This window comes from Etheostoma spectabile, unplaced genomic scaffold, assembly GCF_008692095.1.
Source record: "Etheostoma spectabile isolate EspeVRDwgs_2016 unplaced genomic scaffold, UIUC_Espe_1.0 scaffold00000051, whole genome shotgun sequence".
In the NCBI taxonomy this organism is placed as follows: domain Eukaryota; kingdom Metazoa; phylum Chordata; class Actinopteri; order Perciformes; family Percidae; genus Etheostoma; species Etheostoma spectabile.
In genome coordinates this window covers 1-12,088 of record NW_022602544.1, presented here as the reverse complement: position 1 = coordinate 12,088, position 12,088 = coordinate 1, and the positions used below count along the sequence as shown (strand labels likewise).

At 37.7% G+C, this 12,088-nt stretch overlaps 1 protein-coding gene across 1 annotated transcript; it reads left to right on the top strand.

Annotated features, from left to right (window-relative positions):
* Window positions 1-1,455: 1,455 nt before the first annotated feature.
* On the top strand, window positions 1,456-4,818 carry LOC116674387 (green-sensitive opsin). The gene is made up of 6 exons (XM_032506877.1): window positions 1,456-1,840; window positions 1,941-2,109; window positions 3,236-3,401; window positions 3,538-3,777; window positions 3,882-3,995; window positions 4,451-4,818. The coding sequence occupies exons 1-5, from the start codon at window positions 1,456-1,458 to the stop codon at window positions 3,978-3,980; spliced, it is 1,059 nt and encodes a 352-aa protein (XP_032362768.1). The 3' UTR covers window positions 3,981-3,995; window positions 4,451-4,818.
* The last annotated feature ends 7,270 nt before the right edge of the window (window positions 4,819-12,088 follow it).

Below are 12,088 nucleotides of genomic sequence, written 5' to 3'. Positions count from 1 at the left end.
GAGTGTATATACAGTGGCTTCATTTACACAAAAATATATTTCAGTGTGGACAGGAAGAAAGGCTTGAAGATAGGAATAAGGACAAATTTTAAACAAGTGTTTGAAAAGTTCACAAGCTCTATAGAAATGTCTAATATTGTGAGACAGTTTTATTTTGTTTATCAGGAATCAGAGTAAATGCCATTTGGTAAAGACACAATCTAAATTTGATGCAATATTTTAATAACTAAACTATTTGGAAATGTATAATTGTTTGAAAGTGCATAATGCATATTGTCTGTCTCACACTGCTACAAGAAACTTTGAGAAGACCTGGCCTACTGTGAACTGTGGCCTGATGTCCTTGATCTTTTTGATGCTCTCCTGACCATCCCTGCAACTACAGCTGACTGTGAAAGAGGGTTCAGTGTTATGAAGCAGGTAAAGAGTGACTGGCGCTCCCGCCTAAAAGGGAAAACCCTGTCTGACCTCCTTAAAACCCATTTGTTCTCACCTGACCTCAAACACTTTGATCCAACCAAAGCCATTGAGATCTGGCATGCTGACAGTTTGCGCTCACGCAGGCATGACTTTGTGCGCAAACATGGAACAAAAGAAACAGAGGGTGGCTCAGATTCTGATGGCACAACCTCTGAAGAAGACAAGCTCTAAAGACATAAGATTCAAATGATAGATAGATAGATAGATAGATAGATAGATAGATAGATAGATAGATAGATAGATAGATAGATAGATAGATAGATAGATCCTAAACTTGTGATGAAATGTTTGCACTTTCTGTGTATATTTCGTTGTATGTATTGTACTTTATATGTATTTTTCATGCCAACAATGTTAATAAAATGAACAAATGCATTCAGTGGCACTCATAATTTCTCTCATTTTCCCCGGACAAAAATTGGCTAGTGGTAGTTCTGATTGACTGGTAACTTTAGAAAGTCACCAGTTAATTTAAAACCCTGCGTGCAATACGTAAATATCTAGTAGCCAAGTAGTGTATTCCAATTTAAATTGTAACTACCACTATCTTAAAGATATACTGAATATTCTTCAGTTAAAATTTAATAAAAAAGACTATTTCAACTTAACTTGTTTCTATAATTGTGAGAATTTAAACACAGCCTACCTTTAAAAAAGAAAAAGTTGTTCTTATAGTAGGACTTGTTATATTGTAATGCAACACATTCTCCTTTATTTTCCATAACATTTCAAATGTAGGAAATTAGGTCACTTTCTTAAGGTCAAATATCAATTAAACTTGATCTGTCCACTTCGTCACAATCCTCTTGTAATCTTGTTTTGCCAATTTGTCAATAAACTGAGGGAGGTATAAAACAGACAACTGGACAATGTAAGCTTTGGGAGGCGGCTTACACCACTAGTGACTACTGTGTGACTGTGTACACTATTGCTACTATCCTTCAGTTTTAGCCTGAGCAAAGAAGGTAACTGAAAATGGCTTGGGAAGGAGGATTCCAGCCAAATGGCACAGAAGGCAAGAACTTCTACATCCCTATGTCCAATAAAACTGGGGTTGTTAGAAATCCTTTTGAATACGAACAGTATTATATGGCAGATCCCATCATCTTCAAGCTTCAGGCTTTATACATGTTCTTCTTGTTTTGCACTGGAATGCCCATAAACGGTCTGACATTGTATGTAACGGCTACGAACAAGAAGCTCCGGCAACCTCTCAACTACATCCTGGTCAACCTTGCTGTGGCTGGACTGATCATGTGCATTTTTGGATTCACTATCACCATCACATCTGCTCTCAACGGTTACTTCATTCTCGGAGCCTTTTTCTGCGCTCTTGAGGGATTCATGGCCACACTTGGAGGTAAGAATGGCGTATCAGGAGAATCCTTCTTCGGTTTGTCTTCAATGTGTTTGAAAAAATAATTGCATTATATGAATTAATCTATACCTTTTTTCTGCAGGTGAAGTTTCTCTATGGTCCCTTGTAGTCCTGGCTGTTGAGAGATATGTTGTCGTCTGCAAACCCATGGGAAGCTTCAAGTTCAGTGGAACTCATGCAGGAGCTGGAGTGCTTTTCACCTGGATCATGGCTAGTGCATGTGCTGGACCCCCACTGTTAGGCTGGTCCAGGTAATGTACACATTCTTTTTCTTTTACCTTAGATTATAAGTTAATATGACTTTGTATTTTAAACTGGTATGCAAAAATGTCTATTTCTCCATCCATCCATCCATCTTCATCCGCTTATCCGGTATCGGGTCGCGGGGGCAGCAGCTCCAGCAGGGGACCCCAAACTTCCCTTTCCCGAGCAACATCAACTGAGGGTTTCCGAGGCATTCCCAGGCCAGGTGGGGAGATTACATCTCCCCACCAGGTCCTGGGTCTTCCCCCGGGCCTCCTCCCAGCTGGACGTGCCTGGAACACCTCCCTTTAGAGGCGCCCAAGAGGCATCCTTACCAGATGCCCAAGCCACCTCAACTGGCTCCTTTCGACGCAAAGGAGCAGCGGTTCTAGTCTGAGCTCCTCTCGTTTGACTGAGCTTCTCACCCTGTCTCTAAGGGAGATGCCAGCCACCTTCCTGAGGAAACCCATATCGGCCGCTTGTACCCTGGATCTCGTTCTTTTGGTCATGACACATGACTATAGGTGAGGGTAGGAACAAACACTGACCGGTAGATCGAGAGCTTTGCCTCCTGGCTCAGCTCCCTTTTTGCCATAACGGTGCGATAAATGGAATGTAATACCGCACCCGCTGCTCTGATTCTCCAACCAATCTCACGCTCCATGGTCCCCTCACTCGCAAACAAGACCCCAAGGTATTTAAACTCCTTCACTTGGGGTAAGGACTCACTCCCTACCTGAAGAAAGCATTCCATCGGTTTCCTGCTGAGAACCATGGCCTCAGATTTAAAGGTGCTAATCCTCATCCCAGCCGCTTCACACTGGGCTGCGAACCGATCCAGTGAGTGCTGAAGGTCACAGACTGATGATGCCATCAGGACCACATCATCTGCAAAAAGTAGCGATGAGATCATGTGCCCACCAAACTGAAATCCCTCCCCACCCCGACTAAGCCTCAATATCCTGTCCATAAATATTACAAACAGGATTGGTGATGGAAATGTCTATTTCTAAACCACTCAAACACACCATTCAGATCTTTTATATGCAGAAGGTAAAAGTATGTTGTCATAAAACATTGATAAATGTCTGCATGATTTGTTCTTCTCTAACCCAACCCTTAAACCATACACAGGTACATTCCTGAGGGCTTGCAGTGCTCCTGTGGACCCGACTACTACACTCTGGCTCCAGGCTTCAACAATGAGTCATATGTTATGTACATGTTTGCCGTCCACTTCTTCCTTCCCGTATCAATCATTTTCTTCAGTTATGGATGCCTTGTGCTGACAGTCAAAGCTGTAAGTGAAGTTTAAGTTCTTTGTTTAAAAAAAAGAAATTGTATCTTTTAACATTCAAGTTAACTAAACTAAAAATGCTACTACTGTATATTGTAGAGCTTATTGAATGAACTGATATTTAGGTTATTAACCTTAGGCCGCAGCCAAGCAGCAGGAATCAGAGTCCACCCAGAAGGCAGAGAGGGAAGTGACACGCATGTGCGTCTTGATGGTTATGGGCTTCCTAGTAGCCTGGGTGCCATATGCCTCTTTCGCTGGTTGGATCTTCCTGAACAAGGGAGCTTACTTCTCCCCCCTGACAGCAGCTATACCTGCCTTCTTTGCAAAGAGCTCAGCATTGTACAACCCTATTATCTATGTGCTGTTGAACAAACAGGTATGCACAATACTGTCTAGTTTCTAGCATTTGCTTTTTCTTATTTGTTCAATCAAGAAAAGTGAACGTGTTTCTGAATTCGCTGTCTTTGCTCTCTTTCTTAGTTCCGTAATTGCATGCTGAGAACTATAGGAATGGGTGGCAGTGTGGAAGATGAGACCTCAGTCTCTGCCAGCAAGACAGAAGTGTCCTCTGTGTCTTAAGGGAAAAGACTACAGGTGAAAGCAAAAAAAGATCCCTTTAAGACAAATATCATTTGTATTACAAGTTTTCTGGAACTAAATTTTGAAATATGGAAGTTAACCATAATTTTGTTAAATATGCGCTAATAAAGATATAGATCAGAAAATATCAGATATTTGGCAAGACATTAAAGGTGAATATGATACAAAAAATGAAACTAACCGATATCAACATGACCATTTCCCAATTAATTACTTACAATAAAACATTAAAAGTTGTCTGAAATGTTTCGTTAAAATATGCAAATGAGTCATTATCTAATGCTAACTTTTGCTGAATTTAGGAGAAATTTTTAAGGTGCAAATACACAAAGTGTAGTAAAAGCACCTTAATCACTATGCCATCCTCAAATCTGTGGACATTTCTTAATGAGAACTTTCCAGATTTTGAAAAAGATCCAGTCATTCTTTTTTTTTTTTTTGCCAAACAGATTTATGGATATGATGAACGGACTCTGGACCGAACACGCTGCGGGATTCAGTCTCAACTAACAACTGTAATGAAATGCATTTGCTGTAGAGGTTATCTTGTACAGCATTTGTGTCTGTATGTGCAAGCGCATATGAGTGAGTGAGTGAGTGAGTGAGTGAGTGAGTGAGTGAGTGAGTGAGCGATTAAGTAAGCAATTAAGTCATATGCAGGATTTAAATGGCATTCAAAACACGTCAAATATGACACCATTTTCTGCCATGATGAATGTGTAATCACACCGAGTCACTTTTCTTGTAATTAAGTGTTTTACTGGTCTGCCAGTAGCATCATTTTAATGTATTATGAAAGCAAGCAATATGAAAAAGACAAAAAATATGGGATAGACTAGATAATACATGCATGAACAAAAATAAGTGTACTCCTGTGTTTATTTATCAAAATACATGTTGGTTTGATTACCTGTTGTTTAAACAAAAGTAGCCTACACATTCACAGATTTGATATACATATTTTTAAGGTTACTTACCAGCTAGTGTGGTTTTCCCTGTATATCAAGTCAAGTTAGGTCAATTTCTTTAGCACTTAAAAAAAAAAAATGACAAAAAAGTTTGCTTCAGAGTTTAAACACACTTGAAATTACATGTTCTCCTTGCCTAAATGTTTTACCAAAAAAAAGTGATACAGCTTCCATATACTTTGGCCCTCTGGGATGTGCCTGAGGTCATTGGGAAGTTGACACTCTCATTTTTTTGATCCAAGTGTCAGTGTGATTCTAGGCCTAACTGACACAGAGCTAAAGAGGTTAAAATAGAGAATTTCTATTTCCGTCCAAGTAAAGCATCTGTAAAATGATTGAAAAAACACCACTGTAAGCATAGTAGAAGGGATACACAAAACTAGTACCCTACCCACGTCTCAACTTAAAACAGAAAAAAAATCCAGAAGAAAAACACTCAGAAAATGGATATTTTAGGAAGTTATTTCTACAAATGTGCATTTTTCTTATTTCCTTTTCCTACTTGAAATAATTATATACATAAATTTATAGAAATAAGTCATTATAAATAGATGAAATGGTGAAATGCAAAAATTAAGGCCCTATTTTTGCTTTGACACACTGCATCCATCACAGGGTTAAAATTTTCTGGTCAAGTTTGGTATCAATCAATTTGTCTTTGTATTAGCTAAACAGGTAGGCCGGTTTTGTAACATCTATTTTTAACTGGACGGAATAGATGTCAATCTTTCCCATGTTGGTCCTCCCTGAACTCTGCGACATGATTGGCTTCTATTAGGGCCATTTCGGGTTACACTAGACTGATTGGCTGACACGACCTGTCAACCGAATCCACAAACTACAAGATTGTGAGGGGACCAGCTTTTGGATATAATGGCTTGGATATTCTAATTCCTTTGACTGTTGGCGATGTAGGAAAAAAACGTTTTTGGCAATCTTTCACCGCTGTGAATAAAGACACAAGGAAAAAGATATGGATGCTCACTCCACTTTAGACACTAGCAGCGCAGAACATTTCTGTATTTCTTATCATAACTAGATTATAACTAAGTAATTTTATGCTTTGTGTGTGGGTTTAATTGAATCATGAGACTTTAAGCTTTCAAATGGTGTGCTGCATGACCGTATTCATGAAGATTTAATGCTTGCAATTTATGAGTGGAGAAAACATTTTTTCTTAATTGGAGAAACGGTCCCGTCAGCGGGACAGTGTTGCTGAAGAGTTGGTAATTGAAAAAAAAAGTTACCTTTTGATGAAAAACAAAATAACAGAGAAGGAATCCTTTTTTTTCTCTGTGACTGTATTTGCTTTTGAATTAAATTTAGAAATGTAAAACATTTCATTCATAGCTTGTCATTTGCAATTGGAAGAAAGAGGTCCATATTGTTAATACAGTACTTACACCCTGTTGCATCAGTCCAGAAATGGTTGGGTGATCGATCAGTTTTTTGATTGCGATGGCCGGCGATGTTAAGTCATGGTAGTGTGTTGAAATCATAGTTATATATATATATATATATATATATATATATATATATATATATATATATATATATATATATATATATATATATATATATATACATTTTATGGAAATTGGCCACTGGGGGCGCTACAATTACAAAAAGTGTATATGTCTTGAACGGCTCATCCGATTTTACAAAATTTGGAGGGTACCATCTAGGGCCACTCCTGAGGTCAGAGTTTCAATTCACAAATGAATGCAGAGCGATTTGTATCTGCAAATGCGTATCTGTGTCTTTATGTCTAATTTGTAAATTGTATTTCATCATTTGTAAATGAACTTAGTAGTTTTAAATGTAAATATACAGTAAATGGTCATGAAAATAAAGAAACCACATTGAATGAGAAGGTGGTTCCAAACTTTTGGCCTGTACTGTATGTGTAAATCTCAAATTTGTCTGCTGGTCTGCAGTCAGGGGTACATGGCACAGCTCACTCATACCTTACATGCACTGACTTGCGTGGCTTTGCATTGCCATCTACTGGTCAGCAGAGATTTTACGCTCATCCTGTTAAGAAATGGGTATCGGTTCCAAATCAAAGAAATACTACTATTACTCCAGTAACACATTTAAGTACAGTTTTGAAGTAGGCCTACATTCCTTGAGTATTTTCCATTAATTATTATTTCACATTACTCAACTACATTTATCTCACAACTTTTGTCACTATTTGATTTGCAGGTTCAAATTTCACATGAAAAAAACATGGTCAACACATACAATACAGAGGTTTAAGACAAAAAAACTATCAAACTACCAAATATATTAAGTATTTAAAATGAACTAATAACCCAACCTCTCCTCCAATTGCACACTGAGCACCGGCTCCCCAAAGGACTGTGTGCTGAGCCCCCTTCTGTACTGTCTCTACACCCACGACTGCAGTCCGGCCCACAAAAACAACCTCATTGTTAAGTTTCCTGACATCACCACAGTGGTCGGACTCATTGTTAGGTTGAAAGACTTTAGATGAAAAAATTACACACGGACACAGACTTGCTTTTTTGTGACTTTTCAAAGGGGAATAAAACTGAAAAGCATTCAGCAGTCTTCCGCCCTCTCATCCCTTGCTCGGCCGTTTTATTAAGTGGGTGTGCACAGAAAATTGATTTACAAAATGGGTGTAGTATATGGTTGTTTAACATAAATATGGGCTAAAACATCATTGTTTTACATAAAAGTGGGTTAGTACATCATATTATCTGCTATACTATTGGTTAAAAAGCAACTGGGTGTATTAAGCAAGTTTAAGGTTAACACAGTTCACTGAAGTTTTGATAAAGAAACAATAGCTCCTTCACACAGTCACAGCTACAAATTAATCTTATCTTACCCTGCTAGCCAGACGAGGAGTGTCCGGCTCTCCTCGGTCTCAATGTTCTTCTTCATTTCTCAAGGTGTCAAAATATTCACATGATAACTTTTAAACAACAATATTTGTCCAGTTTTCATACAATATAACTTGTTCAGTCTCCACACTCATCTCAAAGGGAGTCAAGACAGCCTACAGAGAGGAGGTCCGGAACTTGGCAGCCTGGTGTTCAGACCACAACCTGGCTCTGAACAGCATGAAAACCAAGGAGATCATTGACAACTTCAGGAAGAACAGCACCGACCTAGCCCCCCTGCCCATCAACGGCAAGTGTGTTGAGAGGGTCCACACCTTTCTAACCCATCTTGAACCAATGTAATTCTCATTGTTGAGTAAAGCACCAGCATCTCAACCAATGTTCTTTAAACAAGTCCATGCTTGTACATGTTTTTTGAATCTGTAAGGCTTGAGAGAAACACATGTAGCCCTCCAACCTCACCCCCGCCCCAAGATCAGCCACAGATATTTTAATAATTTCAATTCGATGCCTTGGAGGTCAATGCCCTTAGAGAGACCTTGAGTTGAGAGAACTGATTACTGATGGATTATTACAGATTATCTCTAGCTAAAATGCATGGTTTGGCAGATGTGGAAAAAGTACTAAAATATTGTACTCAAGTAAAAGTACTGGAATATAATCAAGTGCAAGAAAAACTACCGAACTGAAAAATTACTCAAGTAAAAGTAATAAGTAGTTCATTTAAAATTTATTTTAAGTAAAATTACTTTGTAACTATTTTGTTTTCAAGAAAAATCTATATAAATGTATACACACACACGTAATAACAACATAACACATGTCACACATGACATTTAAGACCCTTAGAAAGATCTAATGTGCCATTTGTGTTCACACCATCCCATATAATGTTTTCAAACAATCTAAGTACCATACATTGTTAGTTCTGAGGGCCATCCTTCTTTCTTCACAAACATAAACAGCAGTCATAATGCAAATCAAGGCCTGTATTTTAATAATAATAATAACAATAATAATATTATTATTGTTATTATTATTTGATGATTTATGTTGATCCTTGTTTCTCTCTGTATTATGCCTATTGACAAAAATAATTTAAAAAAAAACTATTATTCCAAAATGCCCAGTTTAAATATGTTACCTGCAATTTAACAGATTTTGGCCAACTGGCCACAAGCTCTAAACATTACATTGATTGAGAAACTTTTAAGTTGATATGGCAAACTTGTAGCAAATGTAACCCCCCTTTTGCACCTGTCACCTTAAGACAGTGTTAAATATCAATAGAAAAATGTGGTACTGATACTGCAGGTCTAATTGTGGAATTAGACCTGCAGTATCTACCCCAAATAACACACACGACACCAGACTAACAGTTTTAAAGAAGGTAGCCTATATTGAACACAGTAAATCCTAAATCCTTCACAGTTCAGTATCTCAACAAGGTAAGTAAATTAAAGTGTATACCACACTGGTCCAACAGAGGAGCAGCTTCTCTAAGAGGCTCCGACAGCTTCGATGCCGCACGGAACGCTACAGAAAATCATTCATTCCACAAGCAATAACACTCTTTAACATGTCATCTCTGGGTGGTAGATGAGACTTTGGACACCACACTACTGCACTAATGCAACCTGGTCATTTGGTTTATTTACATTTACATTTTAGCATATTATTTAAGCATTTGCACATTTTTGTTCCCCCATCCTGTACATATTCAAATATTTGTTATTTTTACTTTATTCGTATTATTATTCCATGTATATTGTATGTATGTATATTTATCCTAGTATTTCATTTATATTTATATTTTGTGCTTTGTGACTGTTTTTGCAGCTGTAACACAGGAATTTCCCATTTTTCTTGGGATCAATAAACATCTATCTATCTATATCTATCTATTATAATACTTCAGTACCTATACCATAAACTCAAAGTCGGATTCACAATGCACAGTTCTGTTGAGTACCTTTGATGATTTTTATATTTTGAATCAAAATAAAATCAAATCTCTGGGATCTCAGGAATGAAAAAGGACTTTCCCAAAAGTTCAAATAAAAAATATAAGGTGAGGGAACATATGAGTGCACTCAGAGTCCTACCACCCTCTTCCACAGTGAATGTCCAAGGTGATTAATGCAATGGAAGAGATTCAAAGATATGGACGTGGAAAAAAAAATCTGTTTTAAACACTTGAAATTACATGCTTTTCTCGCCTAAATGTTTTACAAAAACAAAAAAAAGTGATACAGCTCCCATATACTTTGGCCCTCTGGGATGTGCCTGAGGTCATTGGGAAGTTATCACTCTAAATGTTTTGTTTCCAAGTGTCAGTGTGATTCTAGGCCTTACTGACACAGAGCTAAAGAGGTTAGAATAGAGAATTTCTGTTTCCGTTCAAGTAAAGCATCTGTAAAATGATTAAAAAACACTACTATACGCATATTAGATGGGCTACACACAAAACTAGTACCATAGCCACATGTCTCAACTTAATACAGAAAAAATCCAGAAGAAAAACACTCAGAATATGGATATTTTAGGAAGTTATTTCTACAGATATGTCTGTGCGTTTTTTGTATTTCCTTTTCAAAAGTGCAAACAAAAAAGTCAAAAAAGTGCAAAATACAAAACTTCTCAAATACAAAAACACGTCCACATCAATCACACACATACTTGAAATAACTATATAGATACATTTATAGAAATAAGTCATTATAAATAGATGAAATGGTGAAATGCAATAACTAAGGCCCTATTTTTGCTTTCACACACTGCATCCATCACAGGATTAAAATTTTCTGGTCAAGTTTGGTATCAATCAATTTGTCTTCGTATTGGCTAAACAGGTAGGCCGGTTTTGTAACATTTAGTATCTTTCTGTATTTCTTTACTTCATAACAGACTCTAACTAAGTACTATAACTAAGTCATTTTATGCTTTGTGTGGTGACTTAATCAAATCATGAGACTTTAAGCTTTCAAATGGTGTGCTGCATGAGCGTGTTTATGAAGATTTAATGCTTGCAATTTATGAGTGGAGAAAACGTTTTCTCTTAATTGGAGAAAACAGTTCTGTCGGCGGGACAGTGTTGCTAAAGAGTGTGCCGCTCATCACTTGGCCATAAGGAGCAATCCTTCTTGGAGGGGCTTGATGTTGGCTTTGAGGTGACAGGAGATTTGTGGAAATTTATCAGCTTATTCAGCGAGGAGGTCTTTCACCCACTGGTTCCCCACCTCTCCCTTCCGGTGTGCTATCTGAAGGCAACATTTACAGTATTTGGTGACTAATATCATGTGATATAATATAGGCTACTGTGTAATATTACATTACATTGACATGTTACGATGAAACACACAAGGCACATTTTGTTAATTAGAGGTGTTGCTCTGCGTGTTTTTTTAATTTGGAGATCCAGGTTAGCAGCTTCTTGTCATTATGCCAATGAGTTTAAAATTGTAAAACTCAGTTTAGCTAAGTTAAGCTGTTATCTCACTTAATGGCGCCAGGCCAACATACATTTTTTACAACTCGCAACAAAACAAATCTGTTGACAATTTGTTTTTGGGAGGGGTGGGAGTGTACAACTGGACTCCACACTTAACCTTTCATATTCTGTTGTTTACAGGTCCCCTTAGTAATTCAAAAAATGGCAGAAAAAGAACGACTGCTTGACCGAAGGACGAAGCTTGTTGTGTACAAACGCAGACAAGAATTTAAGGTGGAGAGGGAAGTGAGGAAGCAAAGACTGAGGGTAAAGAGGAAGGAAGAAAAGGTTTGAAGATGGAGAATATCTCAGAGTTATGCAACAACCCAGAAAGCCCCAATAGGTTAAATCTTCGCTATGGGCCAATGCCAGATAGGTCACCTAAACTAGGACTTACGTTATTTACCAAATAGAAAGAGATTTGACAAAACTGAAGTAAAGAAAACTAAAGTAAAAATAGTGAAAGATTCTTTTAAACATTAGAAACCACCATCAAATGTCCTCCAAACCACCTAAAAACACCCCTAGATGTTGGCTTACTTCAACTTTACAGTCAAAAATGCATTGTACAAATAACAGTGTCTTAACCTAACGCCAACCGGACACAATCTAAATCATCCTAACCTTGCCTAATTTAACCAAGATTAGCCTAACACCTATCCTATGCAAGCCTAATTTTTCTGAGGCTTGTCATATCCCAATGTGTTATGGGGGCAGCTGTTGTCTCCTGTCCTGTGTGTGTCTCTCCCCTTT

What these genes read in the sequence shown, in the direction of transcription:
- LOC116674387 (XM_032506877.1), top strand. Translation starts at nt 1,456, where the DNA reads ATGGCTTGGGAAGGAGGATTCCAGCCAAATGGCACAGAAGGCAAGAAC. An exon ending in ATTCATGGCCACACTTGGAG is followed by an intron (nt 1,841 to 1,940) that starts GTAAGAATGGCG and finishes TTTTTTCTGCAG; the next exon opens with GTGAAGTTTCTCTATGGTCC. An exon ending in CCACTGTTAGGCTGGTCCAG is followed by an intron (nt 2,110 to 3,235) that starts GTAATGTACACA and finishes AACCATACACAG; the next exon opens with GTACATTCCTGAGGGCTTGC.